Source organism: Malaclemys terrapin, chromosome 6, assembly GCF_027887155.1.
Source record: "Malaclemys terrapin pileata isolate rMalTer1 chromosome 6, rMalTer1.hap1, whole genome shotgun sequence".
NCBI classification, from domain to species: Eukaryota; Metazoa; Chordata; order Testudines; family Emydidae; genus Malaclemys; species Malaclemys terrapin.
Genome location: NC_071510.1, coordinates 1,437,760 through 1,463,667, shown reverse-complemented (window position 1 = coordinate 1,463,667; position 25,908 = coordinate 1,437,760). Strand labels below are relative to the sequence as shown.

At 58.0% G+C, this 25,908-nt stretch overlaps 2 protein-coding genes across 2 annotated transcripts in view; one reads left to right on the top strand and one right to left on the bottom strand.

The window, feature by feature from the left end:
* Nucleotides 1-7,974, bottom strand: part of LOC128839676 (fibrinogen-like protein 1-like protein) — a 32,958-nt gene extending 24,984 nt beyond the window's left edge. Inside the window, exon 1 of the mRNA XM_054032877.1 lies at nucleotides 7,956-7,974. Coding sequence (XP_053888852.1) covers nucleotides 7,956-7,959 — 4 coding nt within the window. The 5' untranslated portion in view covers nucleotides 7,960-7,974. The remainder of the gene's footprint in view (nucleotides 1-7,955) is intronic.
* A 6,109-nt stretch (nucleotides 7,975-14,083) lies between these two features.
* Nucleotides 14,084-19,057, top strand: LOC128839677 (fibrinogen-like protein 1-like protein). Its single transcript, XM_054032878.1, has 3 exons — nucleotides 14,084-14,190; nucleotides 16,725-16,831; nucleotides 18,163-19,057. The coding sequence occupies exon 3, from the start codon at nucleotides 18,214-18,216 to the stop codon at nucleotides 18,601-18,603; it is 390 nt and encodes a 129-aa protein (XP_053888853.1). The 5' UTR covers nucleotides 14,084-14,190; nucleotides 16,725-16,831; nucleotides 18,163-18,213; the 3' UTR covers nucleotides 18,604-19,057.
* Nucleotides 19,058-25,908: the final 6,851 nt, after the last annotated feature.

Below are 25,908 nucleotides of genomic sequence, written 5' to 3'. Positions count from 1 at the left end.
GTTACCCACAGGTTTCCAGTTTCAACCTGTCCCAGGGTGAGATGGCCAGGAAAGGGGTTGGAGCTCAACTGCACCTGGCCCAGGTGATGCAGTTCCCTAGGGTGAAGGGAATAAGTGTGGGGGTCACGTGACAAGACGCAGCCTGTGACTAGGACCCAGGCCTGCTGAGAGATAGAAGGGCAGCCTGTGCTCAGCCAGGAGAGAGACCCAAGGGAAGCAGGCATGGGAGGGGCTTGGAGAGTCCTTTAAAGATCAGGGACAAGCTGGGAAGGGGCCAGGCTGAGCACTAAGAACAAGGAGGGAAAGACAGGGCAGTTTAGGAGATGGGGCAGATAGTCCAGTTGGTTTTGGCTCCCAGGACGAGACACCCAGAGGTGAAGGTGATTGTCGTGCTACCGAGGGGAGCACGAACCAGAGGCCTTCCTGCTCCTGGGACAGAGGAGTAGGTTGACGATTTACCTGGATGTGAGCGTTGGCCTTCCCCATGTCCAGGGTCTAGACTAGGGTTACCATACGTCCGGATTTTCCCGGACATGTCCGGCTTTTGGGGGCTCAAATCCCCGTCCGGGGGGAAATCCCCAAAAGCCGGGCATGTCCGGGAAAATCGGGAGGGAGGGCTGGGCCGGGGTCGCGGGGCCGGGCGCGCGGTGCCGGGACGGGGTCCAGGGGCGCAGTGCCGGGCCGGGAGCCGGGACGGGGCCGCGGGGTCGGGCCGCCGAGGGCGTGCGCTGGGCCGCGGGGCCGGGAGCCGGGGGGTCGGGCTGGGAGCCGGGCCGCCGGGGGGGTGCGCTGGGCCGCGGGGCCGGGAGCCGGGGGGTCGGGCCGGGAGCCGGGCCGCCGGGGGGGTGCGCGGGGCCGGGAGGGTGCGCTGGGCCGCGGGGCCGGGAGCCGGGCCGGGGCCGCGGGGCCGGGCCGCCGGGGGGGTGCGCTGGGCCGTGGGGCCGGGGGGGTGCGCTGGGCAGCGGGGCCGGGAGCCGGGGGGTCGGGCCGGGAGCCGGGCCGCCGGGGGGGTGCGCGGGGCGGTGCGCTGGGCCGCGGGGCCGGGAGCCGGGGGGTCGGGCCGGGAGCCGGGCCGCCGGGGGGGTGCGCTGGGCCGCGGGGTCAGGCCGCCGGGGGGGTGCGCTGGGCCGCGGGGTCAGGCCGCCGGGGGGGTGCGCTGGGCTGCCGGGGCCGGGAGCCGGGGGGGTGCGCTGGGCCGCCGGGGGCCGGCCGGCAGTGCTGGGCGGGCCGGGGGTGGTCGGCCGGGAGCCAGGGCCGGCACCCCAGGGCCCGAGCCGACTCAGGCTGGAGCCGCCGGGGGGGCCAGCCTGGGCCGCACCTCCTCCCCCCACACCCCCCCTTACCTGCCCAGGCTTCCCGCGAATTAAATGTTCGCGGGAAGCAGGGGAGGGGGCGGAGACTTTGGGGAGGGGGCGGAGTTGGGGCGGGGGGGGAGGGGGCGGGGCTGGGGGCGGGGCCAGGGCCCCGTGGAGTGTCCTCCTTTTGGAGGCACAAAATATGGTAACCCTAGTCTAGACTCCATTCAGGGCAGCGCACAGGAACTGCGATTCCTATTCTGGATCTAGTGGCAGCTTCAGTTTGCTGGCAGGGGACTGTACATGAGACCTTGCAGTTGCGGGGGTGACACAGGCACTAACATGTGCATGGGAGTTTGAGCAACAGGGCAGAGGCCTGTGTGGGGCAAGGAGGGCAGGGATTTGGGAAGCAAGAGCAGAGGATCAAACCCTTTCTTAATGTGGGTCAGGATGATCCCCATTTCAAAGATGGAGAAAGTGAGGCACCAGGTGGGAGAGTGACCTGGCCAGGATCACGTTACCGCTCAGTGGCAGGACTGCAAACAACCTGTTCCCTGATCTTGGGCTAGCACGCCCCCCAGCAGGTTTTTGGCTGGGAACTCAGCCCTTCGGCCAGGCGACCATCTTTTAGTCCCACTCCTTCCTGGGTCGCGCTCATCCCAAACAAAAAGTAAAAAAATGTCTTTAACTGAAACAAGATCCTCTGTCCCTTGGGGGCTTTTCCTCAGCCTGACTTTGGCTCGGCCTGCCCTTGCTGGCCTTGGTAGCCCTTTCTATGGCCCTGTACATCCCCTTCCTTAGAGACCGTGGGAGAACCAGTCCTACCCTGGATTCTAGGGTCTGCCCCAAGGCCCTGTACCGAACAGCTAGGCCTGCTCCTGTACCTTTGTTGCGGTTTCCCCTGGTTTCCCCTCAGCTGGAGCTCACTCTGTAATCCATTTGGCCTAGCTCCAGGCTTTATAGCCCACAGGCCAAGCCCCCCGTTATATACCCCCCTCCTTAGAACCTGGCCCACGCGGGGGCAAGTTCTATTCTTCTCCAAACTTCATCCCTTCTCATCTCATCGCTGTCACCGGCTGCGCGCTTGTACAGCCTGTGCGCAGTGTCTGCAGATCCACTGCCAGCTTGCTCGGGGCAAACCTTCTCTTCTGCAGTATCCCGACGCTCTTCCTGCAGCCACTCAGTCTCATGAACAGCTGCTTGCAGAGCCTCTTCTGAAGCCTTTAGCGTCTTCTGTTGCCTTTTTGCTACTGCCGCTGCATCTGCCAAAACCTTTTCGGTCAGGGTCTGAGAACCCACCATGGACTGCTCCACCCTTGTGTTTGTCCCTCCTCCAGTCTGCTTCATCTCTGGGCCAATCATTTCATCCTTCATCTCCCTGCAGCACCTGACAGGGTGTGTTGGTGGAGGGTCTGCAAGGTCCATGGCCACCCCAGCCACCTCCACCTTGCCTGCCTCATGGGGGTTTGTGTCAGAGGACACCTTCTCCTTTCTTTCTAACTTCTTAGGGCCCTGGCCCCTCGTTCAGCCACTCAGCAATTTCCTAAGCAGGCCGTGTCTTTTGATATGGCCTGCTTCTCTGCCCCCAAAACAAAGAACTCTTGCTCCCATCTTGGCATTAGGCCACGCTTGTACACTTTCTCATGCCCTTCTCCCTGGGCTAACCTTCTCAGCACAGCCCAGGCAAGCTCTCCTTCTCTGCTCTTTTTGTCCATGGGCATAGCAGAGCCTGGGTTGATTTCCCTTTGCAGGATCTCTCACAGGTATTGCTGCTGCTGCGTCTGTAGCTCCACCTGCACTTCCTTCTGCGTCTGTTGGTTTTCTAGGAGCTGCTGGAGAAACCCCTAGATCTCCTTAGCCAGTCCCTGGAACTGAAGTGAGAAATCCAGCGACCAGCTTGGTCCCTTGATACACCTGCTGGGGGGAGGGATAGCTCAGTGGTTTGAGCATTGGCCTGCTAAACCCGGGGTTGTGAGCTCAATCCTTGAGGGGGCCATTTAGGGATCAGGGCAAAAAACTGTCTGGAGATGGGTCCTGCTTTGAGCAGGGGGTTGGACTAGATGACCTCTGGAGGTCCCTTCCAACCCTGATATTCTATGATTCCTTCAGCAACCAAGACTTCCCTCACGGATCACAGGGGGAACTCAATCCTGCCAACTATGCCAATCATAAATGAATCTACTCATCGTTAGGTGCCCCCCGGCGGCCAGGCATGGCATCACAGCCCTCTCGCTGGGCTAGCGTCCCCCATCCATGGTCGCTCCAGCACCACGGCAGTTTTTCTGCCTGGTAACTCCGGCCAGGTCACCACCTTTAGTCCACCCTTCTGGGGCCCAGCTTGCCTCACACTAAAAGTCCAAAGAGGTCTTTCCACAGACAGAAGTCCTTCTGCCATCGCTGGGGCACTTACTCAGCCTGTAGCCCCCTTGCTGGGCTTGGGAACCCTCTCCAGGTGCGTGTACGCCGCCTCCTCTGGGGCCGGTAGGGGAACCCAGTCCCACCCTGACAATGATAGCAGCTCAGGGCCCTGGACCCAACAGCTAGGTCTGCACCTTTCTCTTTGCTGCACTTTTCCAACCTCTCTTCTCAAGTTCCCCTTCAGGCTTTCCGTGCTGCTCTGAACTTCCTACCTCGTTCTCAATCCTATTGCTGCCCCAGCTGGGCTGTATCACCACTGAAGTCTGGCTCTTTCCGGGGGCGGATATGGTGCCTCTCAGTTCAGGCTCATTCTGTAATCAGCTTGGCTAAGCCCCAGGCTGTGCAGCCCAGGGGAAAGCACCCAGTTACAGGCCTGCTCTGCCCACTCCTCCTGTTACTGGGCTGGGGTCCTTGCTCCCCATTTCACACCTGGATTCCAGAGGGGCTGAGTACGCACAGGCTCCTCTGCCTGGAACTGGAGTTTGCTCGTTCTGGTGACTCTGACATTCAGGCCCTTCATCATCAGAGGCTGACAGGTGTGGTGAGGGAGCTGGAGAAACCCCACTGCTGAGAGGAAGGGGGTCAAAGAGTTGGGATTCTGGGAGCTGATGGCTTCGTTTGCCCTGCTGCGGGAAGTGGGGCTGGAGACCGGAGATGCCATGTGAACGAGACTACCTGATGCTCTCTTTATGCCCGAGGGGCCGGAGCCTCCTACTGGAAACGCTCTCAGGAGTCCAGGTTCCAGGACGTCTCTGGGGAGCCTCTTCTTAGGAACAAAACCAGGGTGGCACGATGATGGAGGCGTCGCTCTCCCAGAGCTGGGAGCCAGGGACAGGGGAAGCTTCCAGCCAGGCTGTGCATCCAGGATCCCATTTCTCCCCCAAGAGACCCACATGCCCCAAGGAGTAAGTGGCTCTTACCTCCATGAGAGAGCAGGGTCTCCCATCTAAGCCTCTCTGACCCCCAGCATTGCTTGCTTGGATGGGACGAGGTGACCTGTCCCCACTGCTCCCTGACGGGGCTCAGCTGCAGGCTGCGCCCATCTGGGAGGCTGTGCCAGACCCCAGGGCCTGGAAGGCAGCTGGGAATGAGGCTCCGATTCATTTCACACCCAGAGACCCCATAGAAGGGCCAAGGGGAGAATAAAGGGCAGGAGGTGAAGCTAGCCCTGAGTCTCTATCCCACCGCCACCTCCTCAAAAGTGGAGCTTTCTGAGCTTCAGTGGGGCTAGGGGTGGGGCCCTGACACAACGGCCTTTCTGCACCATATGGGGCAGGCAGAGCTCTGCCTGGGCGCAGGGGGAATGGGATGGGGGTAGATCAAGGAAAGGGGGGAGGGGAATGGGTGTGAGGGAAAGTGCTCCTGTCCCAGATGAAGGAATTTGGGGGCAGAGGAAAGGACCCTGCTCCACAGAGAAGGGAGAGGATTTCTGTGAGTGCCAGGGGGCTCCATTTCCCCTTCCACTAGCGCCCCATTTACAGAGAGCCAGAGCAGTACCTGCAGCAGGGAGCCGGAGTTGCTGGTGGCCTCAGAGGCACAGGCCCTGCAGCGCCTCGGGCACCTGGCGCAAGTGCCGCATGATACGGAGCTGGCGCATCACATTGGCCGTGACGTCCTCCTGCTGCAAGGGAACGAGAACCTGTCTGAGACTCAGACGCCTCCGAGGAATCAGGGGGGATTAACGGCCCCTGGAACCAGCAGCATTTCCACCCAGCCCCTGCCCACCTCTGAGGGATGGATTCCCCCTCCTGACCCCCAGGATGGAGTCTTGTTGTCCTTCCTAGTGACCTCCAGTGGCAACCCCCCTCCTTGTACGGGGAGCTCCTGCCACTTCCCCCTCAGTGCCCCTGACAGCTGTTCCACCTCCACTCCACAGCTCAAGTTCTCAGACCCCTCTCCTCCAGCCCCACCCAGGTTGGGTAGGGAGGGGACTGTAGCGGGGGGGCAGGAGGGATTCTGGCAGCAGTGAAGTGGGATGTGGGGTGGCTGAGACCTTTCCCCAAGTCACCCCAGCCACTAATGCTGAAGCCGCAGGATGGCAGCCCTGGTGAATGGGATGGATCGGCAGCCCCTGCTGACTGAATCCTCCTGTTCTCTCCAGCAGGGCCGGCTTTAGGAAGGGCGGGGCCCAATTCGAACATTTTTGGCGGGGCCCCGGCAGGGATGACTAACAAAAAAAAAAAATGTGAAAAAAAGCCTTTAATTTCTTCCATGTATTATTTACTTTCCATAACTATATAAATAATAAAATTATATATTATGTACATTGCATCATATATGCTGTTGATCGGTTATTAATGAGCTCCGTTTCACGTGTGTGGGTCCCCGCCACTCCCTGGGGGTGTGCTAGGGTGACCAGATGTCCTGATTTTATAGGGACAGTCCCGATTTTTGGGTCTTTTTCTTATAGGATCCTATTATCCTCCACCCCCTGTCCCGATTTTTCACACTTGCTGTCTGGTCACCCTAGTGGTGTGCACATGTGTGGGTCCCAGCTGCTCCCTGCCCCCCTCATTGAAGCAGGTGTGCAGGGTTACTGCCCTGGGAACTGCAGGGCACCAGTGGACATGGGGCTGGCTGGAGGCAGGGCAGGGGCTCACTGGAGGTAGGGTCTGGCTGCAGGCAGGGCAAGGGGGGCGGGACTGGCTGGAGCCAGGGGTGTGTGGGGCTGGCTGTCTTTGGGCAGGGCCACAGGGGGGTGCGGCAGGGGTTGCCTGGAGACAGGGGAGGGGTGCGGCAGAGGCTGGCTGTGGGCAGGGGGTGCAAGGCTGGCTGCAGGCAGGGCAGGGGGGTGGGGCTGGTGCGGGCAGAACAGGGGGGGCAGGGCTGGAGGTAGGGCAGGGGTGCAGCAGGGGCTGGCTGTGGGCAGGGGGTGCAGGGCTGGCTGGAGACGGGGCTGGCTGTGGGCAGGGCAGGGGTGCAGCAGCGGCTGGTGCGGGGACGGGGTGCAGCAGAGGCAGCTGGAGTCCCAGACCTTTAAATAGCCCCCGAGCCCCCCGCTATCCCAGGGCTCTGGGGGCTATTTAGAGGGCCCAGGGCTCCCCTGCTTCTAATGCCCCGGCCCTTTAAATAGCCGCGGGAGCCCTGGGGAAGCGGCGGGGCTCCAGTGGCTATTTAAAGGGCCGGGGCGGTAGAGGCAGCGGGAGCCCCGGACTTTTTAAATAGCCCCCAGAGCCCCGCAGCCCTACCCAAGGGCTCCAGCAGTGGGGGTCTGGTGGCAATTTAAAGGGCCTGGGGCTCCGGCCCCTGCTGGGAGCCCTAGGTCCTTTAAATTGCCCCCTGGGAAAGCCGGGCCACCCTGGTACAGCGCACCGGCTCTTGCCGGTACACCGTACCGGGGCTTGGGCACGGGGCCCGATACAGGGGAATTGATTGAATTGGCCTAAAGCAGGCCCTGGTGGGGGTATGGCCACAGAGCTGCAGGGAGGGGAACCCTGAGGTGTGGGGGCTGGGTGGGTACTGGGAGTTCCTGCTGAAGGGACGGGGGTTGGCCAAGGTCACTCAGCCCCAGGGTCTGGGAGGGGGACTGGCCAGGGGCACTCAGAGCTCGGGGGGGGGGCTGTCCGGGGGGGCACTCACAGCCCCAAGAGGTGGGGGGGGCACACAGGATTTCAGGAATTCCCTGGCAGTGAGGAGCTGCTGGTGGCAGGGAGGAGCCAGCCGTGAGAATCCCCACTTGGGATCCCTGGCTGGGCTAGTGGCTATGGGGGCCCGTGGCCAAGCTGCAGCGGAAGGTGACCTGAAGAAAATGCCTCGGCCTCCTGCTAGGAAGGGCCTGGGCCAGACAATGACCCACCCCACACCTGCGGGGCACGGCCCCTCCTCTGTAGGGAGGTTGGCATGTACCTTAGTGCTGCTTCCTCCATCCCCAAAGGCCTCTCCCAGCCAGTCTCTGGCAACCCCTGCCGTTCAGTACGCACATTACCCTGCTGTGACATACCGGGGGGGGGGAACCCCTCGGGGATGGGGGGGCTGTCACAGAGCTGGGCAATTTAACCCGGCTGGGCAGGAGTGACTGTCTCCCTGGAGCTGGGGGTCTCAGCCCAGGTGTCTCTCTGCCCTTCCCCCCAGTCGCCCCTGGGCGAGGTGGGAGCGCCCCACGTTGCGTTCCAGCCCCACATTCACACCCACAAGTGCTGGTGGGTTCCAATCCCAGCTGAACACGCCCACTCAGCCCTAGTGCGGAGCAGAAGGGTCCAGCGCTGCCCCACAGACCCTCTGGCTCTCTGAGCCCGCTCTTACCCATCACCGCAGCACGGCTGGCGCAGCCTGAACGCTGCTCCTCTGTGCAGAGAGGCTGGCACTTCTCGCTCCTGCCGTACGAGGGGCAGGTGCTGCTACCCACTGCTCCCCCTAACCCCCGCCCTGCTGCGCTCTGGGGATGCTGCCCTGCTGTGGAGCTCTCAGGTGTCTTGAACTGGAATTTGTTTGGAGAGAAACTGCTAAGGAGCCTTATCAGCCCCTAGCAGAGAGTACCTGGGAGCTTGCCTGGGTCGGGCGGGTCTGGTACAGCCTCCCCCCAGATAAGGCTCTTCCCTAGACCTGCCACCCATTGGAATCTGGAACGATTCCCTCCGAGGTAACACCCGGGACAGCCAGGGCAGGGCAGGGCACGGCCTGCTCCCCTGGAGCGTTAGGGCTTTCAGGAGTCAGAGGTGTCAGCGGAGCAGGTTGTGATTGTACCTTAAAGCAGCGAAGAAAGTTGGGGGGGCAGAGGAATTGGGTGCTGTGGCCTTGGGCCTATTTGAAAGGCAGCTGTCACACTGTCCCCTTTATCGGGAGTGCCCACTACACCCATCTCATGTAGTCCTCGGCACGAGAAGGGGGAACATGTTCCCAGCTGAACGGCATTCGTCCAGGACTCACCGACCCCTATTCCAGGATCGGGGAGTGAGCTGGGAGAGAGGTCACCATGTAGCCTGCAATTATCAGTGGCTTCTGGATTCCCCTGGGAAAGGGTTAACCAGGGGCTTAGTTTAGTCCACACTTGGCTTTCTCGGCAGTGCTGGACTCTGGTGGCAGGGAGGGGTCCAGCTCGCACCCTTTCACCTGGCAGGGAAAGTGCCCTAAAGGTTAGGATGTTCTCACAGGCTGTCGTAGTTACTGGGACCTTGGCAGGGAGGATTGGTGGCTTGTGGGGCATCGGATACCTCCCCTCCTCCTAGAGCTGTGCAGTAACCAGAACATTACCCCTGCGAGCAGAGGGTTTCGGGGACCCTGGGATCTTGGGAGCCAGGGCTTCTCTCGGTAGCCTGGAAGCCCAGGCCCCCCATCAGCCTGTCAAGCAGGTGGGCAGGCGGGCGAGCTGGCAGGGAGCCAAGCAGCTTTCCGTGCGAAACCTGCCTGCTTTCTGTCTGAAGGTTTGTCCAAATCGACGTGTTCCCACAAAACGTTTGGATTTTGACAAGCTGGCAATTTCTGATGGAAAAACAGTTCCACTGGCAAATTCTGACCAGCGCCTCTCCTGACCGCACAGCTCCCTGCATCTTTGCTGAGCGTGGAATCAGAATGGACTTGACACAGGTGGTTGTGCCCTGGGATGCCATCTCAGCCCAGCTCCCCCAGTGCTCCGGCGCTCACATTCTCCTAGTGGTGACGTCTGACCCTGGGGAGATGAAAGGCCTCTGCAGGTTGTTTCCTGCAGTGTGAGCTTTGGCTGCAGGCTTCTGTCCCCAGCCATGGCACGAAGGAATCTGTCTAGCCAGGCTGGGCGTCCTCCCTCATCTGTGGTCAGAGGTCACATGGGCCCTTCCAGTGACCAGGTGGCAGCATCTGGCCCTGGGAAAACAGACATCTGCCGTGTGCTCACCCCAGAGATTTCTTTCTTTCTGCAAACTGAAGAGGCCTCTCTCCTGTAGCCTCAGCAGAGGCTGCGAGGAGGCCAGCAGGCCCGGTGGCCCCCCGCAGACTGGGGGAGGCCCTGACCAGTAGCTCTAAAGGCCAGAAGACCCCACAGGACAGGTGGGGAACGGGAATGTGACGTTACGTTGCTGTTCCATGGTTCCTTTCTCCTCAGCTGAAGAAGAAACTGAGCCCTGAAGCAAGGCACCAGACTGGCTTGTCCGTGCGGCTGACCCAGTATTCACCAGAGGGGGGAGAAGGAACAGTGAGGCTGGTGGGTTCCTTGTTCTAAAAAGAAAACAAATCAGAGCATGTTTTTACATCCGGCTTTTGACTCCCCGGCCAAAGGGTGTGATCATCCCAGGTAGAAAAGTCAGCCTGTAATGCCCGGCTCCTGCTGGCTGCTCCGATGGAGACTCCATTTCCCCTCTCCTCCCCGTAAGGCAGGGGAACTGCCAGCCACTGCCTGGTACTGTCTGCACCCAGCAGCAACACTCCTCTGCCTCCCGCCGCCCTCTCCTCTGCTGAGGTCCCCCGTGCCCTGCCCTGGCACCCTCTCTGCTATGGGGTCAGACACGCGGGGAGAGCAGGGCAGGTCTGTGCCCTCAGCCCCGGGGCTCTCGCACAGAGCTCTGCCCGCAGGCCCAGCGCTGAACATCACGGCGTCAGAGGAGCTTCTCCCACTATCACGGCAGCTCCTCCTGTTGGTGTCCAAAGCCCGGGACTCGCACTCAGCCCCTGAAAGCAGGGCCGGCTCCAGGCACCAGCCGACCAAGCACGTGGTTGGGGCGGCATCTGGTAAGGGGCGGCCAATCTTGGGGTGGTGTGGTTTTTTTGGAGGGGGGGAGTTTGGTCGCTGGGGGTGGGGTGGGTTGTTTTTGTTTCATCGGCTGGGCGCATGGGGGGCACTGGGGGGGGTGGGATTCGGCAGTAGTGCTCCGGGGGGGGGTGTGGCGGCACGGCGGGGCGCTCCGTGGGGGCGGGGGCACTGTTTGGCAGCGTGGCTCGGCGGTGGGGTGTTTGGATGTGCGGCGCTCCGCGGGGGGTGGGGGATTCGGCGGTGTGGCGTTCCGCGGGGGTGGGGTGTGTTTGGCAGCGCACCGCGGGGGGGGGGGGTTCTGTTTGGCGGCGCTTCGCGGGGGGGGCAGGGGGTGTGTTCGGCTACGCAGCGCTCCGTGGAGGTGGGGTGGCGTCGCGGTGCTGAGGGCGTGTGTTATGGCGGCGCTATGGAGGGCGGCACTCTTTTTTTTTGCTTGGGGTGGCAAAAAAATTAGAGCCAGCCCTGCCTGAGAGTTGGGAACGTTGCAGCACGGCCCAGCCCCGTCTGCTGGGAGAGGAAGGGCACCCCACCTCCCTGGCTGGGAGAGCTGCCATGATCCCCCCATCTGCCAGCCCCAGCACTGTCCTCTGCGCACAAACCCTAGCCTCTCCCCTGCCCCCCACATCTCCCTGAGCCTCCCTCCTGCCTCCCTTAGCCTCCTTCCTGTCCCCATCCCCCTGTACCCCCCTCAGCCTCCCTCGGCTCCCCACACCCCGGCCCCCTTAACCTACCCCCACATTCTTCTGCCCCCTACCCCCACATGCCCCTGCACCTCCCTCAGCCGCTCTTATATCCCACATGATCACCTCCAACCCCCTCAGCCTCCCCTCTGCCCCATCCCCATGCCCCCCTCAGCCTTCCCCCTGCCCCCCACACTCCCTGGCCCCCTCAGCCTTCTCCCTGCCCCCCACACCCACTACCCCTGTCAGCGTTCCCCCTACACACTCTGTCTCCCTCATGCCCATATCCCTCTGTCCCCCTCAGCCTGCCCCCTATCCCTGCCCCCACATCCCCCTGCAACCCGCTCAGCCTTCCCCCCACATCCCCTCACAGTCCCCATGCGCTGTCCAGGCCCTGAACCATGGCCTCAGCCAGTCTGCCTGTGGGCTCGGCTTCAGCCTCCTGGAGCCCAGCGGGAGGTGGCAGCCAGCGTCAGGAGGGCAGCCTGCCTGCCACATGCAGACAGAGCGTGGGGACGGGGCGGCCCTCGCGCAGGCCTCAGCCCCGCTGGCAGCAGTGGGAGATGGCGCCATTTTGATGAAGGGACAATTGGCGCCTTTGGCCACGTTTCCATGGGACAGGTGAGAAGCCCCCACAATCCCGAGTCACAATCAGAGCGTGAGGGCGGCCGCGCTGCTGCCCCTGTTGTGCATGGGGTCGGCCCAGCACATCCAGCTGATGGGGGTGATCCTGTCACGGAGTGTGGGGGGACTCAGGGTCCTGCACCCCCGGCTTCCTGCGATTCACCATGACTCTCAGCCAGCCAGTAAAGCAGAGGGTTTATTTAGACGACAGGGACACAGTTCAAGACAGGTCCCGCAGGCACAGAAAACAGGACCCCCTCAGTTAGGTCCATCTTGGGGTCCTCGGGCACCCCAGCCCCCTTGGGAGGTCAGAGCCCTGTCTGCCTCCCAGCCATTCCACCAGCCAGCTCCTGAAACTCTCCCTTCAGGGACCCCTCCCACAGCCTTTGTTCAGTTTCCCGGGCAAAGGTGTCACCTGGCCTCTAACCCCTTCCTGGGTTCTCATGTTACATGCTCAGGTATTCTCCGGTCAGTCTCCCATCCCCCAATGCAGACTATCCGAGCCACACTCCCCTGTCCGCATTCAAAGACCACAGTAAGAACAGTCCCAGTTCGTCACAGATGCGTAGCCAGAATCAGCCAGAATCCATTGGAAGCTGCTTTACCAGTTTGTTGGGGCAGCCCGACTTATGGGATCGGCTGCAGCTGGCATTCGGGGTGTGCGGGCGGGGGGGAAGAGGTAGCATGAATTGCATGTGGGAGATTCATTCGTTGTTTGTGTGACAGCACAAACTCCCCCTCATCCCAAAACCTGCTCCCCAAATGAGCAGACTGGAGCACATCACACTAAGCAAACTGGTGCCACGTGCAACAAAATAAACAGGTCCCATCTTGTGTCCTTTGTTGCACATTTCGATGGCGTGTGCCAGGTGCTGGCAAGTTGCAGGGTCGAGAAGCGTGCATGCGGGTGAACCGCCTGGGTGCTCTTTTCCAGTACTATACGGACGGGGAGCTGTTCCCTCTAATGCACCAGTTCCTGCCCCCTGTATCCCAGCCAGAGAGCTGGGACACAGAGAGCAGCTGCCTTGACAGTCGCTGAATAAATTCAGTTTGATCCTCTTCCCTGTGGGACAGATGCAGCAGCAGCGCGGTCTCGATCCAGCCCATCCTACTCAGGTATCTCCTTACCCGGCGCTGACCTGTCGGGACAATGGCGGGAGCGGGGGTTCAGTCTCTGTAACCCCACGTGCTAAGCAGGGGTTAGTGATACCAAATGGAACTGAAAGTCCGAGGGGGGTGGGGAGAGGGGTTCCCACCGGGTGTGTGGGTTTGGTGAAAGGCGCCTACAAAACGTTGGGTCTGCCCAGTGCTTAAAGACAGAGCTGACTGGACTCAGCTGGAAGTCCTGGTTTCTTCTCAGTGATCCCTAGAGCTGAAAACACTGTGAAGCCGGTTTGCCTGGGCACCATAGAGCCGGTGCTGTGGTGAAAGACAGTACAGGGGGGAGCAGCAGCGAGGTTCCCCCTAGCCAGGGAAGTCACTAAGAGCTGGACTCACTCCGGGCTGGAGGCCCCTCACAGCATGGCATCGCAGCTCCAGGCAGAGACGGCAGCATGGAGCAGCAGTGGTGCAGAGCAGAGGCAGAGGCATCCCTGGCCCACCCCTTCTCTCCCTGGGGCAGGAGGTGAACACCCCCCCCCCCGAACCCCTCCTGAACTCTCAAACTCTGCTGAGCTGGGCCCGTAAACTGGGTAAGGGGACAGCAGAGGGAAAATGGGAGGGGTGTGCCAAAGGGACATTCGTCCATTGGACTCTCTCATCCCAAGCTGGGAAACTGAGGCAAGGGGCTGCTGCCCAATGGATTGTAGAGTGGGCGTTTCACTCACAGTTCACATACTTCTGAGTCACTCTTGTGATGGTTTCCCCAGTTCATGCTGCATTTCTTTCTCCTCTAAATAAAAGTTCTCCGGTGTTAGACACAGACTCAGTGCTCACGACGGGGGAACAGCTGCCTGTTAGGGGCGTGCTGGTCAGTTTCCCAGATTTCTGGGAGGGGCGCTCCAGCTGGTTCTGCTTTGCAATGCTAAGAGGAACCCCGAGATCCTGATTCTCGTCCTTGTCACTGCCAATACCACCTGGCACAAGCGTTACACCCCCATCGCGTTCTGCACAACCCCCGTTCCTGCCATCTCCTCTGGCTTGATCCTCTCCATTTAGTGCGTCCTTCGTCTGGAAGGCCGATGATACGGTAATGCCGCAGAGTCCCACTGAGAAATTAAATCCCTGGCTCACACCTGCCCGGCTTCAGAAACGTTGGCGTTCTCGGCGAGGAGGGAGGGAGCCCAAGAAATCTGGTATCTGCGGTAAATAAAGGATGGGCAGACGTTCCGGAGGGGGCTCCCTCCCTGCCCACAGGCCAGGCTTGAGGCCAGCGGTTGAGAAAACAAGATAAGCTGGGTGTGGAGTGGCGCTTTCCCCATAAAGGCATGGAGCCCCGGCTCTGGTTTCTGATGTGGAAGTGGGGGACGCTTCAGGTTGCTAACTCGCCCGCTCAGCTGCAGCGTCGGAATGGGTGAGTTTTATTGAAATGCCCAGTATTTCACACAGCCTGGAGATGTAGGGCCAGAGCCTGGTGGTGGGCACCAGAGCCCCAGGCGGTGTGGGCACGTGGGGGAGGTGCAGTGGCAGGGTATGCTATGTGGCCGCTGTGGGACACCATGTGCCCTGAGTGCCCGGGCACAGGAAGGAACGTGCCCAGACAGACGCAGTAACTACCGCATAGAGAGGGGCAGCCTGCACTCCTCTCAGTGCCGCCCCTCAGCCCGGGCAGGTGCACAAGGGGGAGGGGAGCCCTGGTGCATCCTCTTCTTTCCCGACCCTGCCTGGCCGAGGCACAAGGGATGGGGGCGCAGTGAGGTACATGCTGCTTTTGCTTTGAAACGGAGCAGCATTTCCCCCAGCAAGTGCATGCTGCAGCATGAGCCTGGCTCGCTAGGAGTCTGGCAGTGCCTCCTGGTGAGTAAAGAGTGCCCCCGGGGCCATGGGGTACCAGGAGCCTGGCGGGGATTCCCTGCCCAGCGCTCTGCTGGACCCTAGGCAGGAATCCTCCCGCCCTGCCCCAGGTACCTTTAGGCATTGGGGCCAAAGTACTTTAGAACACAAAGGAACTAGCATAAACCATGTTTTAAAAATGGGGAAACTGAGGTATGGTGCAGTGTAATGAGTTTTCCAAGGTCACAGGTCGAACTCAGGCCTTCTGTGTCTTAGACTATTACAGTGTGTGAACGGCTGCTAGCTGGCAGCGTCCCCGCTCCTCTGGGGCGTCAGGAGAAGGGGAGGCGTGTTTTCAAGGATGAGTGACTCCAGATTGTTATTTCACTTCAGTTCCAAACATTGTAGTTCTGGCTTGTCAGACTCACTGAAATCCTTCTCCTTTAAAGCTTTAACCCTTTGCCTGCCATGGGGTTACGCATCTCTCCTGTCTCTCACAAGGATACCTGAGATTGCTGGCAGCGTGTCACAGTTACTTGGGCTGTGACATTGTCTGAAGAATTTGGGGTCCAGGCAGCTCCAAAAAGAAGGTGTTTCCAATGAAATCTGTCTGGGGATCATGTCTGGGCAAAGTGTTTCCATTGCAACAGTGTGTTTCAGTGTGTCGTTTACACGGTGTTCTCTCTCTCTCTCTCCAATTCATTTGCACGTTTGTATCACGGTCACTTTTGGGGTTAGTTGTGGACTTTCTAACTTTGCAACACCACATGAATACAATGATGGCTGACAGAAAGCACGGTGCCGGACTCCAGTGCGGCTTTTGCCTGTTCTGGTTTGACACACACACACCCTGCCCGCCCCGCCCCGCCCCGCCCCACCCCACAAAAAGCTGCCATTTTGCAACTGTCATGGGCCGGCAGCAGCTATAATCAAACTTGGGACCTCTGGAGCTTCACACGTGAGCCTCTGCTGTAGGGTTCTCAACCTATTTACCATTGGGGGCTGCATATGCCGTGCTCTGCGTTATGTGGGCTGTAGCTACACAAGATGTAATACCAGGGCCGGGATAGATATACCTGGGGGGTGGGGGGGTGAATGAGCCGGTTTCTGTCCAAGAGTCTGGATTGCTCTGGGCTGCTGATCCCGGCAAGGTCATTGTGAATCCCTGCGCTGAGTGCTGAAGGTGGCCTGGGAAAAGCATGTGTGGGGAGGGGGAGGGGTGTCTATGTTAATCCCGGCTGAAATAAATGGCCATGCCCTTGCTAGGGCAGCGCTTACAGTGCACCCCTCAGGGACCCGGCTCCATTTTGAACTCTTTTGGGCCAGGACTGTGGCCCCTGGTGACTCTGCCCACTTTAAGCCTGGCCTGAGCTGGGCCCACAGAACAGCTGCAGTGTCAGCAGCGTGTCCCCCTCTGGGCTGCTGGGCTGCTGGGCTGCAGTGCAGGGGGCAGCATGCCTGGCGTGGGGCACACAGCAGCTCTGTGCCCTGGGCCCCTCTCACCTGGAGCTCATCTGAGGGGGGGCAGAGCCCTGCCGGAGGCTGCCCAGCTGCTGTCTCTGTGTGGGTGAGCGGGCACTGCCCTCCGGCTGGTGGTAGTGACTGTGGATGGGGGGAGCTGGGACAGAGGGGGTTGCTCCGAGCAGCACTCCCCTTGCAGCGGTGCAGCACGGGGAGAGAGGCAGCAGCTCCTTCCCCACCACAGGGAGCGCTCCAGCCGGCCCTGACCCGCCCGGGACCCGGGAGCCAGGCCATCTTTGAAAGGTTTTTACCATGCAGCTGGGTGCCAGCTGTGTGCTAATCGGGCCGGCTGCAGAGACGGAGACAGAATGGTGGGCTTCACTCCGTCTCCAGAGACTTGAGCCGACCCCCCCCATGCTGAGCCCCTTTGAACATCCAGCCATGTCCTGCGGTGCCTACCTGGGAGCTGAGCTCTTCTGAAAATCTGGCCCAGTAGTTGAGCCCTCTGAAAACTCTGGCCTTAGCGTCTAAGGGTAACATTTTCAGGAGTGGCTAAGTCACTTAAGTGCCTAAATCCCAGTGACTTCTAGCGGGATTTAGGCACTTGTGAAACTCTCTCCTGGTCTCATGTCCAGCGGTTTCTGTCCCCTGCAGGGTTCCAGTCCAGCTCTCTCGTGCTTCTCTCTGCGCTATGATGGCGCTCCTTTGCGTAGCCCCCGTGCAGGGCAACGGGGCCCTGGCCCACAAGAAGGTCGAGAGGGGTGAGTAGAGAACCCGTCGGAGAGCTTCTATCTCTGCCATATCCGAGATCAGGGCATCGTGGGCCTGATTCTGCTCCTCTCCCCCATGCCGGGGTCACCCCTAGATCCACTTATCCACTGAATGCACCTTCCCGCCCCCCCGCCAGCGCTGGGCCCAAAGAAACGCTGAGTTCTCCGAAGGGTTCCCAAGGCCGGCCTGCGCTAGTGAGCCCACTACTCCCATTCGCAGGCCTCCAGCGCCTGGGAATGGGCCAGCCGGGATGCGGGAGGTGCTGCTCGACTGGCTGTTTGCTTTACACAGCTTCGTTATCCCTTTCTCCGGTAACGGCTGCCAAGCCCCCCGCAGTGACTGAAGAGCGCTGGTGCCAACCGCAGGGCAGCGTGTGGGAACCAGGCACCGCCCCCAAATTGGCTGGGAGTTCTACCCTTCCATCTCACCAACTCCTATACTAGGGCTAGCCCCGGCTAACAGCTGGGGATCTCTCGCTCATGCCTAGAAGCCTTGCCCCCAGAGTCCAGGCAGCAGGGAGAGCCAGTTCCTCCTTGTCAGGGGTTTTCATTCCCTTCTCCCCACACCTCCAGCGGCTCTGGGAGCTGCTCAGGGGCTTGCCCAGGCAGGCCAGGGGCCGAACCAGCTCCAGAGGTGGCCCTGAGCCCCTGCCCCCGCAGAGCTCAGCAGCTCCTCCCCCTCGGCTCAGCTATGGGGGAGGGTCACACAGGGGGATTGTCTGGGGGGTAGGGGAGGTGGGGGGCTCAGGCTCGAGCGAGGACCCTGGGGAGGGGAGGGGCAGTTTTCACCCCAAAGACAAGCCCCTCGATAGGATGTCTGGAATTTTCAAAGGCGCCACAGGGAGTTGGGTGCCTATACCCCACTGAATTCCAATCACAGTCGGGTGTCAAACTCCCTTAGGCTCTTTGAAAACTCCCATTTAAATTGTCACTGATGGGTTTCATAATTAACATTCCCTGAGATGGATCTGGCAGTGTCTCCCCCACCCTTGCCAAACGATTTCTTCAGCAGTACGGACTCAGGAAGGATACAGAGCCTTGGTTTACACTTGATTCATCTCTTCAAGGTTTCTTCAAAACCAGCAGAGCAAGAAACTATTCTTATTTTATTTTATTGGTAAAATGAAAGTGTAAGATCTGGAGCGGGATTCTGTGGCCAGGAATGGCCGGGGCGGATTCTGTGGCTGTAGTATTGTGAAATACACAGGACCTGCCTCTAAAAACCCAGCCTCCAGTTACTCCAGGCTCATTTGATCGAGCTAGCTAGTGCTCACTCCCCCACCCCCACCTGCCCCCTTAACCTGATGTTCGTGGCATTTCAGGGTTCCCCAAAGACTGCAGCAACATTCCCAGGGACAGCCCCAGCGGGGTCCATGTCATCCAGCCAGCAGGCTCTCCCCCTCGAGTGGTGTGGTGTGACATGGACACTGAAGGCAAAGGCTGGACCGTTGTCCAAAGAAATTCTTACAAAAACAGAGATCACCTGGAAGGAGTCCTGGAGCACCTACAAGTACGGCTTTGGGAAAGTGCAGCAGGATTACTGGCTGGGCAACGAGTACCTGTCCCTGCTCACGCGGCAGAACACCTACAAGGTCCGCTTTGTGGTGGAGGACAAATCCAACAACACCCGCTACGCAGAGTACGACATCTTCAGTGTCGAGGATGAGCCCAGCGGGTACCCGCTGAGGCTGGGCAGGTACTCTGGGGACGGCGAGGACTATCTCACCACCTACCACGCCGCTGAGAAGGGGAGACAAGATTAGATCAGACACGGAGCGCCATCCCCCACCTAATCAGTGCAGTCCCTGCAATGCCTCCACTCTGCTCACTCCCTTCCTGTTGGCTTCTGCATGGTAAATCCCCTGGAATAAACGCTGAGAGCTGACCCCGCCGGTGCGTTCGAATGACACGAAGAGTGTGATTGGTGTGTATAACTGGACCCCCGCTTCCACTCTGCCTCGCTGGAAGCCATGTCACTCACTACGACTTTAGACCCACATTAACCTCTGCTTCTCCCAGCCCTGCCACTGCCCCTTGGCATTAGTGATCAATGAATCATGACACTGGATTTCTAGCAACTGTCATTGAGCATTTAAATGGGGGATGACTCAAAGCCAGGACTTTACATCTGAATCCTGCATGTATTAGCAGTGGTGAGTTTGGGTTCAAAAACCTGCCCTCTGTGTTTTTAATAAATATGGTTATTACATGAGAAAACATTGCAACAGTAATTAGTTGCTGATAAACCACTGAGATTAGATAGACGTGCAACGAAACTACACAATAAAGATATTGGTGTCCCTCTTCAACCCAAGGGGCTAGTCAAAGTTTGGGGCCCTGGGGATGTTCCAGTGGGGAGCAGAAATTGGCAGTGGAGTCTGGTAATTTTTTGATGTCTTGTTTATTTACAAGGAACATACAGAGTCCTGCTTCTCCAAACACAGCAGGAACCAACAGCAGGGATTAGCCTCCCTGCTCTCAGCTCCAAGCCTCTTTAGCCAGCACCTGGCCCAAAAGCTCTCTATGCTCCTCCCAAGATGTAGTCCTGGCTGGTCCACTGGCAGGGGTGAAGATGGGGGGGAATGTGAAGGGGCGTTGCCCCCCCCCCCAAAAACTGAATCTTTCCATTCCCCTCCTGACCATGGCCCTTCAGTGCATCCCCAGGACACAAGGCCCTGTCCAATTGGCCTTCCTGACAGAGCCTGCATGGAGAGCGTGCGTAGGGGGGAGTTTGGGGGGCAGGTTTGGAAAGAGGGATTTTTTCAGGGGGAGGGAAGCTGGAAGCCCTACCGGTGCTGAATTTCCATAGTGCAGAGGTTCAGCTGGGACAGGCGTCCAAACTGTTGGTACTTGTCTCAAGATAAGTAGGATGTGGGTGGTCTGGAAATCTTATCATAGAATATCAGGATTGGAAGGGACCTCAGGAGGTCATCTAGTCCCACCCCCTGCTCAAAGCAGGGCCAATCCCCAGACAGTTTTTTGCCCCAGATCCCTAAATGGCTCCCTCAAGGATTCAACTCACAACCCTGGGTTTAGCAGGCCAATGTTCAAACCACTGAGCTATCCCTCTCCCCTTGTAAAGTCAGCCCTTCTCACCAATTACGGACGTATCTGGGGTTTGGCCTTAATGGAAATCCTGGGAGAAAGCCTCATGCTACTGCTGCTTCTGGGTTCGATACAAACCCAGGAAATACAGGACCATGGTTAATCAGAACAGCTCAAAAGATCATTTTCGCTGAGCCCAGCCCTGCACAGATTTCCAGCTTAGGTTTGCATTTTCAGCAAAAGTTCTTGTTGATTATTTTCTCCCAACCCCTTTGTGCCTCCATAATAGCCAGCCACCCCGTCAGTCGCATCCTGGGGCGCTCCAGGGACAGGGGTCAGGGATAGAGGAGCAGATACACGACACACCTGTCTTCAGTTCCTTTGGGTGGAAGTTCCTGATTGCATGGATGAATCCCGTTCAGATGGGCGGGTTTCGTGTGTCTGTGTTGAGAACTGGGGCTGTCAGGGCCAGCAGGCAGGTGAGGACAGGGCCGGTGCAACCCATTAGGCAACCTAGTCGGTCGCCTAGGGCGCTAACATTTGGGGGGCGGCGACTGCAGCAGCCGGATTTTCGGCCGTGTGATGTTTTTTATATAATCTGGGACCATATAGAACATGGTTGCAACCAAGGTCCGGTAGTGACACCAAATCTTCTATAAAGGGGGTCAAATGAGGTGTCTAAGACAAGGTTATGGTTTACTAGTTATGATTATGTTGTCTATATGTGTGTATCAGTTTTGTAGTTGAAGTTATGAATATTGGCTCTGTACTGTCTGTATTTCAAACTTACGCTATGCTTCTGGGAAACATCCCAGACAAGTTGGTGTTAGCTCTGCCTGGCCTGCTTGATGGCCCATTAAGGACCATCAGCTATACAACTGACCCATGGAGAGAAGGCAGTTACGCCTTGTAACTCAGCAAAGTATGCAGGAACGTGCCCATGTGACTCCAGACTCCATTTTGCTGTAATTTTCCACAGTAAGAACAAAGAGGTGTTCTGACACCTGGAAAAGACTATAAAGGGCCGATGCCTCATCTCCATTTTGTCTTCAATCCTACTTCTTACCTCTGGAGGGACTTTGCTACAAACTGAAGCCCTGAACAAAGGACTGATGACCCATCCCAGCTGGGGATGTTCCAGAGACTTGATTTGAACCTGCAGTTTATTCTATCGCTGCTGCAAGCCTGAACCAAGAACTTTGCCATTACTGTATGTAATTGATTCCATTTAACCAATTCTAACTCTCATCTATATCTTTTTCCTTTTATGAAATAAACCTTTAGATTCTAAAGGATTGGCAACAGCTTGATTTGTGGGTAAGATCTAATTTGTATATTGACCTGGGTCTGGGGCTTGGTCCTTCGGGATCGAGAGAACCTTTTTTTCCCTTTTACTGGGGTATTGGTTTTCATAACCATTTGTCCCCATATCAAGTGGCACTGGTGGTGATACTGGGAAACTGGAGTGTCTAAGGGAATTGCTTGTGTGACTTGTGGTTAGCCAGTGGGGTGAGACCCAAGACTTCACTGTCTGGCTGGTTTGGTTTGCCTTAGAGGTGGAAAACCCCCAGCCTTGGGCTGTAACTGCCCTGTTTGAGCAATTTGTCCTGAATTGGCACTCTCAGTTGGGTTCCGCCCCGGTCGTCGGCAGTATTTCGGGGGCGAGACTTTCCGCCACCTCTGTCGGGGGTGGCATTTAGGGGGCGGGACGTTCCGCCGCCTAGGGCGGCAAAAAAGCTGGTGGCACTCCTGGGTGAGGAGCAGGAGATGAGCGCACGGGGCAGCTGAAAAGGGATGAGCCGGAGTGAAGCTTGAAACACAAATGCAGGGGCCAAGAATCCCAATTCATCCATCCCGGACATAGGGAGTCAAATACTCGCTGATGGACAATTGGTTCAGATTCTGGGACTGGCTCCTTTTGCAGCAAGTGAAGTTAACTGCACCTCAGAGCCGTGACAGAGCACTGTATAACCAGGGTCTAGTGACTCTCTCACCCTGGGCTCTCCCCAGTATAGACTCTTGTTCACACTAGTCAAATGATGTTCAAATGCTGAGAAGGAGCAGGGAAGAGGCACAGAAATGACTTGCGGCCTGGCCAGCACACCTTCGAGCAGGCAACCTGAGGGGCTGCAGCTAGTCAGCTTGACTAAGCAGTTCCGAGCTCTGTCATTAAGGTCTATAGTCACCCAGCAGGAGGAGGTAGCTGCATTTCAGGTTTTTGCTCTAGCAGACAAAGGTGTAAGGAGAGCTGGCAAAGCTGATGTTAGAAACATTGACACTGGAAATCCATGTAAGTGTAGAAGAGTGACGGAAACAATCGTGCGGGGACGTGGGAATTCACTCTCACCTGGCCTCTGGGGCTGGAGGCAGCACGTGGCTGGCACTTCTCGCTCCTGCCGTACGAGGGGCAGGTGCTGCTACTGACTGCTCCCCCTAACCCCCGCCCTGCTGCGCTCTGGGGATGCTGCCCTGCTGTGGAGCTCTCAGGTGTCTTGAACTGGAATTTGTTTGGAGAGAAACTGCTAAGGAGCCTTATCAGCCCCGAGCAGAGAGTACCTGGGAGCCTGCCTGGGTCGGGCGGGTCTGGTACAGCCTCCCCCAGATAAGGCTCTTCCCTGGACCTGCCACCCATTGGAATCTGGAATGATTCCCTCCGAGGTAACACCCGGGGCAGCCAGGGTAGGGCAGAGCACGGCCTGCTCCCCTGGAGCGTTAGGGCTTTCAGGAGTCAGAGGTGTCAGCGGAGCAGGTTGTACGTTAAAGCAGCGAAGGCAGTTGGGGGGCAGAGGAATTGGGTGCTTTGCCATTGCACTTGATCAGCTTCGGATGCATATAGAGTGAAACATATATTGAGGAGAAATATATACACACATACAGAGAGCATGAACAGGTGGGAGTTGTCTTACCAACTCTGAGAGGCCAATTAAGTAAGAGAAAAAAACTTTTGAAGTGATAATCAAGGTAGCTCAGTACAGACACATACACACGCACACTCACATGTGCACACACTCATGTGCACATACACGTAGACACACGTACACATACACATATATATACACGTACACATACACGCACACACGCTGTCCCTGGAGCGCCCCAGAATGCGACTGACGGGGTGGCTGGCTATTATGGAGGCAGAAGGGGGTTGGGAGAAAATAATCAAGAAGAACTTTTGCTGAAAATGCAAACCTAAGCTGGAAATCTGTGCAGGGCTGGGCTCAGCGAAAATGATCTTTTGAGCTGCTCTTATTAACCGTGGTCCTGTACTTCCTGGTTTGCGTCGGACCCAGGCAGGAGACTGGGCTGCTCTCAGCTGTAGAAGCCATTGGAATGAGCCAGGTCGGAATGAGCCAGGCCCTCAGAGCCTTCTGCCACCAATCGCCCCAGCAGTCACTGATCCACACCAAACCACGTCCTTCCAGTCAGGCAGTTTCATATGCACATGTCAAACACTTGGTTTGCCACTCAGACACCACGGTGATGGGCACAGTAAGGACCGAGAGACGCTAAACAGGCAGACAGACAAGGAAATAGTGGCCCTGCCTACAGTGTGTGTGTGGTGCAAACGGATGAACACCAGTTGCTGGCTGAAGGCACAACCTTAATTCCCGCATCTCCTGTCTGTCAGCTATCGTTCGCTTGGCAGCCTGAGCTCCGATTTCTAACGCAGCGTTTTGCTCTGGCCTATTGTGGTTCTCATGTCCGGGGGCGCCTTGGCCCCTGGTATCAGGAGCGGTGCTAAGGAGGCTGCTTTTCAAAGGTCCTTAAGTAGGGTTGTCAACTTTCTACTTGCACAAAACCAAACGCCCTTGACCCAACCCCTTTCATGCCCTTCCCCAAGGCCCCACCCCCACTCACTCCAGCCCAGCCCACCTCCCAGGGGCGGCTCCAGGCACCAGCCCACCAAGCATATGCTTGGGGCAGCACCTGGAGGGGGGCAGCACAGCGGGGCGCTCTGGCCCGAGAGCGGGGCCGCGACTGGGCTCGCCGCCCTCCCCGCAGTGCTCCGGCCGCCAGGGAGAGCGGAGCCACAGCGGGCTCTCCGCCCTCCCCCCGCCTGGCGCTCTGGCCACCGGGGAGAGCGGAGAGCCCCAGCCGGGCTCTCTGTCCTGCTCCCGGCATTCTGGCCGCTGGGGGCTCTCCGCCCTCCCCCCAGCGCTCTGGCCGCTGGGGAGAGTGGAGAGCCCCAGCCGTGCTCTCCGCCCTGCTCCTGGTGCTCCGGCCGGTCGGGGATTGCGGGCTCGCGGCCGGGCTCGGCGCCCTCCCCTGCCGCACTGGGGGGGGGGGAGGGGCTTTTTTGCCTAGGGCGGCCCTGCCTGCAGCCACTGTTGATCCCTTGGAGCAGTCCAAGACAGAGATCCCTGCCATGAACAGTGAGAAAGTGGAGGAAGAGGGGGAAACATGGCCGGGGAGGAGGGGGAGTCCAGCCAGGTCATGAGCCAGGATTTGTTTGAGACTCCACTGCAGTCTAGCCAGTCCTGCCAGCCAAGCATGGACAAGCCTGAGGAAGGGGAAGGGACCTTGGGTAAGCATGGGCATGCATTTTTCCTTACAAATGATTAAATTTTTAAATGTAAAGATGGCACCCTGCCCATCCCCAAATTAACAGGTATCGACTTTTCAATGCTTAACCGAAGTATCTGCTGTTTGACTCTCCCAACCAGCTCCATCTAGCCTATTGACTTCTTGCTTCAACTTCCTCACCGTTAGGCCACCCGTCCAATACCCTGCGGCCAATGAGCGTCCTCTCACAGTTAACGGAGCCAAGCGATACCCTTTCTCGTAACAGTGCTGGGATGTTAGGCCAGTCTCTGCTTACAATTACGAGCTAGGGGAGGTCTCTTACCATGCTGGCCCTCCGCTTGCTCATCCAACCTCTATTTCTGCTGTTGGATAGACCCGTGTCTCTCCGTGTACACCTGAAACATGCACTGGCAAATGCTGGTCTATTCTCACCATTGGACAGCTACTCCCCTGAACTAGCCTCTGTCCGCACCCACAGTCACTCAGTCTTCTCATTTCCTGTCCAGCCACTTTAGCAGCTACCTAGGAGTCTGGAGCATGCCCCCTACCAAGGCAACTCCCCAAGTCACTGTCAAGGCTGCTTCCCCACTCTGAACTTTAGGGTACAAATGTGGGGGCCTGCATGAAAACTTCTAAGCTTAACTACCAGCTTAGATCTGGTCCACTGCCACCACTCCCAAAATGCTAATTCCCTTCCCTGGGTAGCCTTGAGAGACTCTTCACCAATTCCTTGGATCTTAAAACAAGGAAAAATCAATCAGGTTCTTAAAAAGAAGGCTTTTAATTAAAGAAAAAGGTAAAAATCATCTCTGTAAAATCAGGATGGAAAATAACTTTACAGGGTAATCAAACTTAAAGAGTCCAGAGGAATCCCCTCTAGCCTTAGGTTCAAAGTTACAGCAAACAGAGATAAACACTCTAGCAAAAAGGTACATTTACAAGTTGAGAAAACAAAGATAAAAACTAACACGCCTTGCCTGGCTGTTTACTTACAAGTTGGAAATATGAGAGACTTGTTCAGAAAGATTTGGAGAACCTGGATTGATGTCTGGTCCCTCTCAGTCCCAAGAGCAAACAACCCCCAAAACAAAGAGAACAAACAAAAGCCTTCCCCCCACCAAGATTTGAAAGTATCTTGTCCCCTTATTGGTCCTTTGGGTCAGGTGCCAGCCAGGTTACCTGAGCTTCTTAACCCTTTACAGGTAAAAGGATTTTGGAGTCTCTGGCCAGGAGGGATTTTATAGTACTGTCCACAGGAGGGCTGTTACCCTTCCCTTTATAGTTATGACAGCCACCGACTTGGTTGTCGAAGTTGTCCAAATAGCTGCATGCCATGAGCGGTTGACCATACCAGAAACACACAACTGGATTCTTTTGACCAATTCCCAGGTGCCTTTCTCAGATACCCAGTAACAACTAAGGTGTCACTACCTCCTCCAGTATCTTAGGTACAGAATTGGTCTAAGAAGTTCTCTCTTGCCATCCCAGAGCCGGGGTTC

Excerpts from the sequence above, each read along its gene's own strand:
- LOC128839677 (XM_054032878.1), top strand. The coding sequence starts at position 18,214 with ATGTCATCCAGCCAGCAGGCTCTCCCCCTCGAGTGGTGTGGTGTGACA.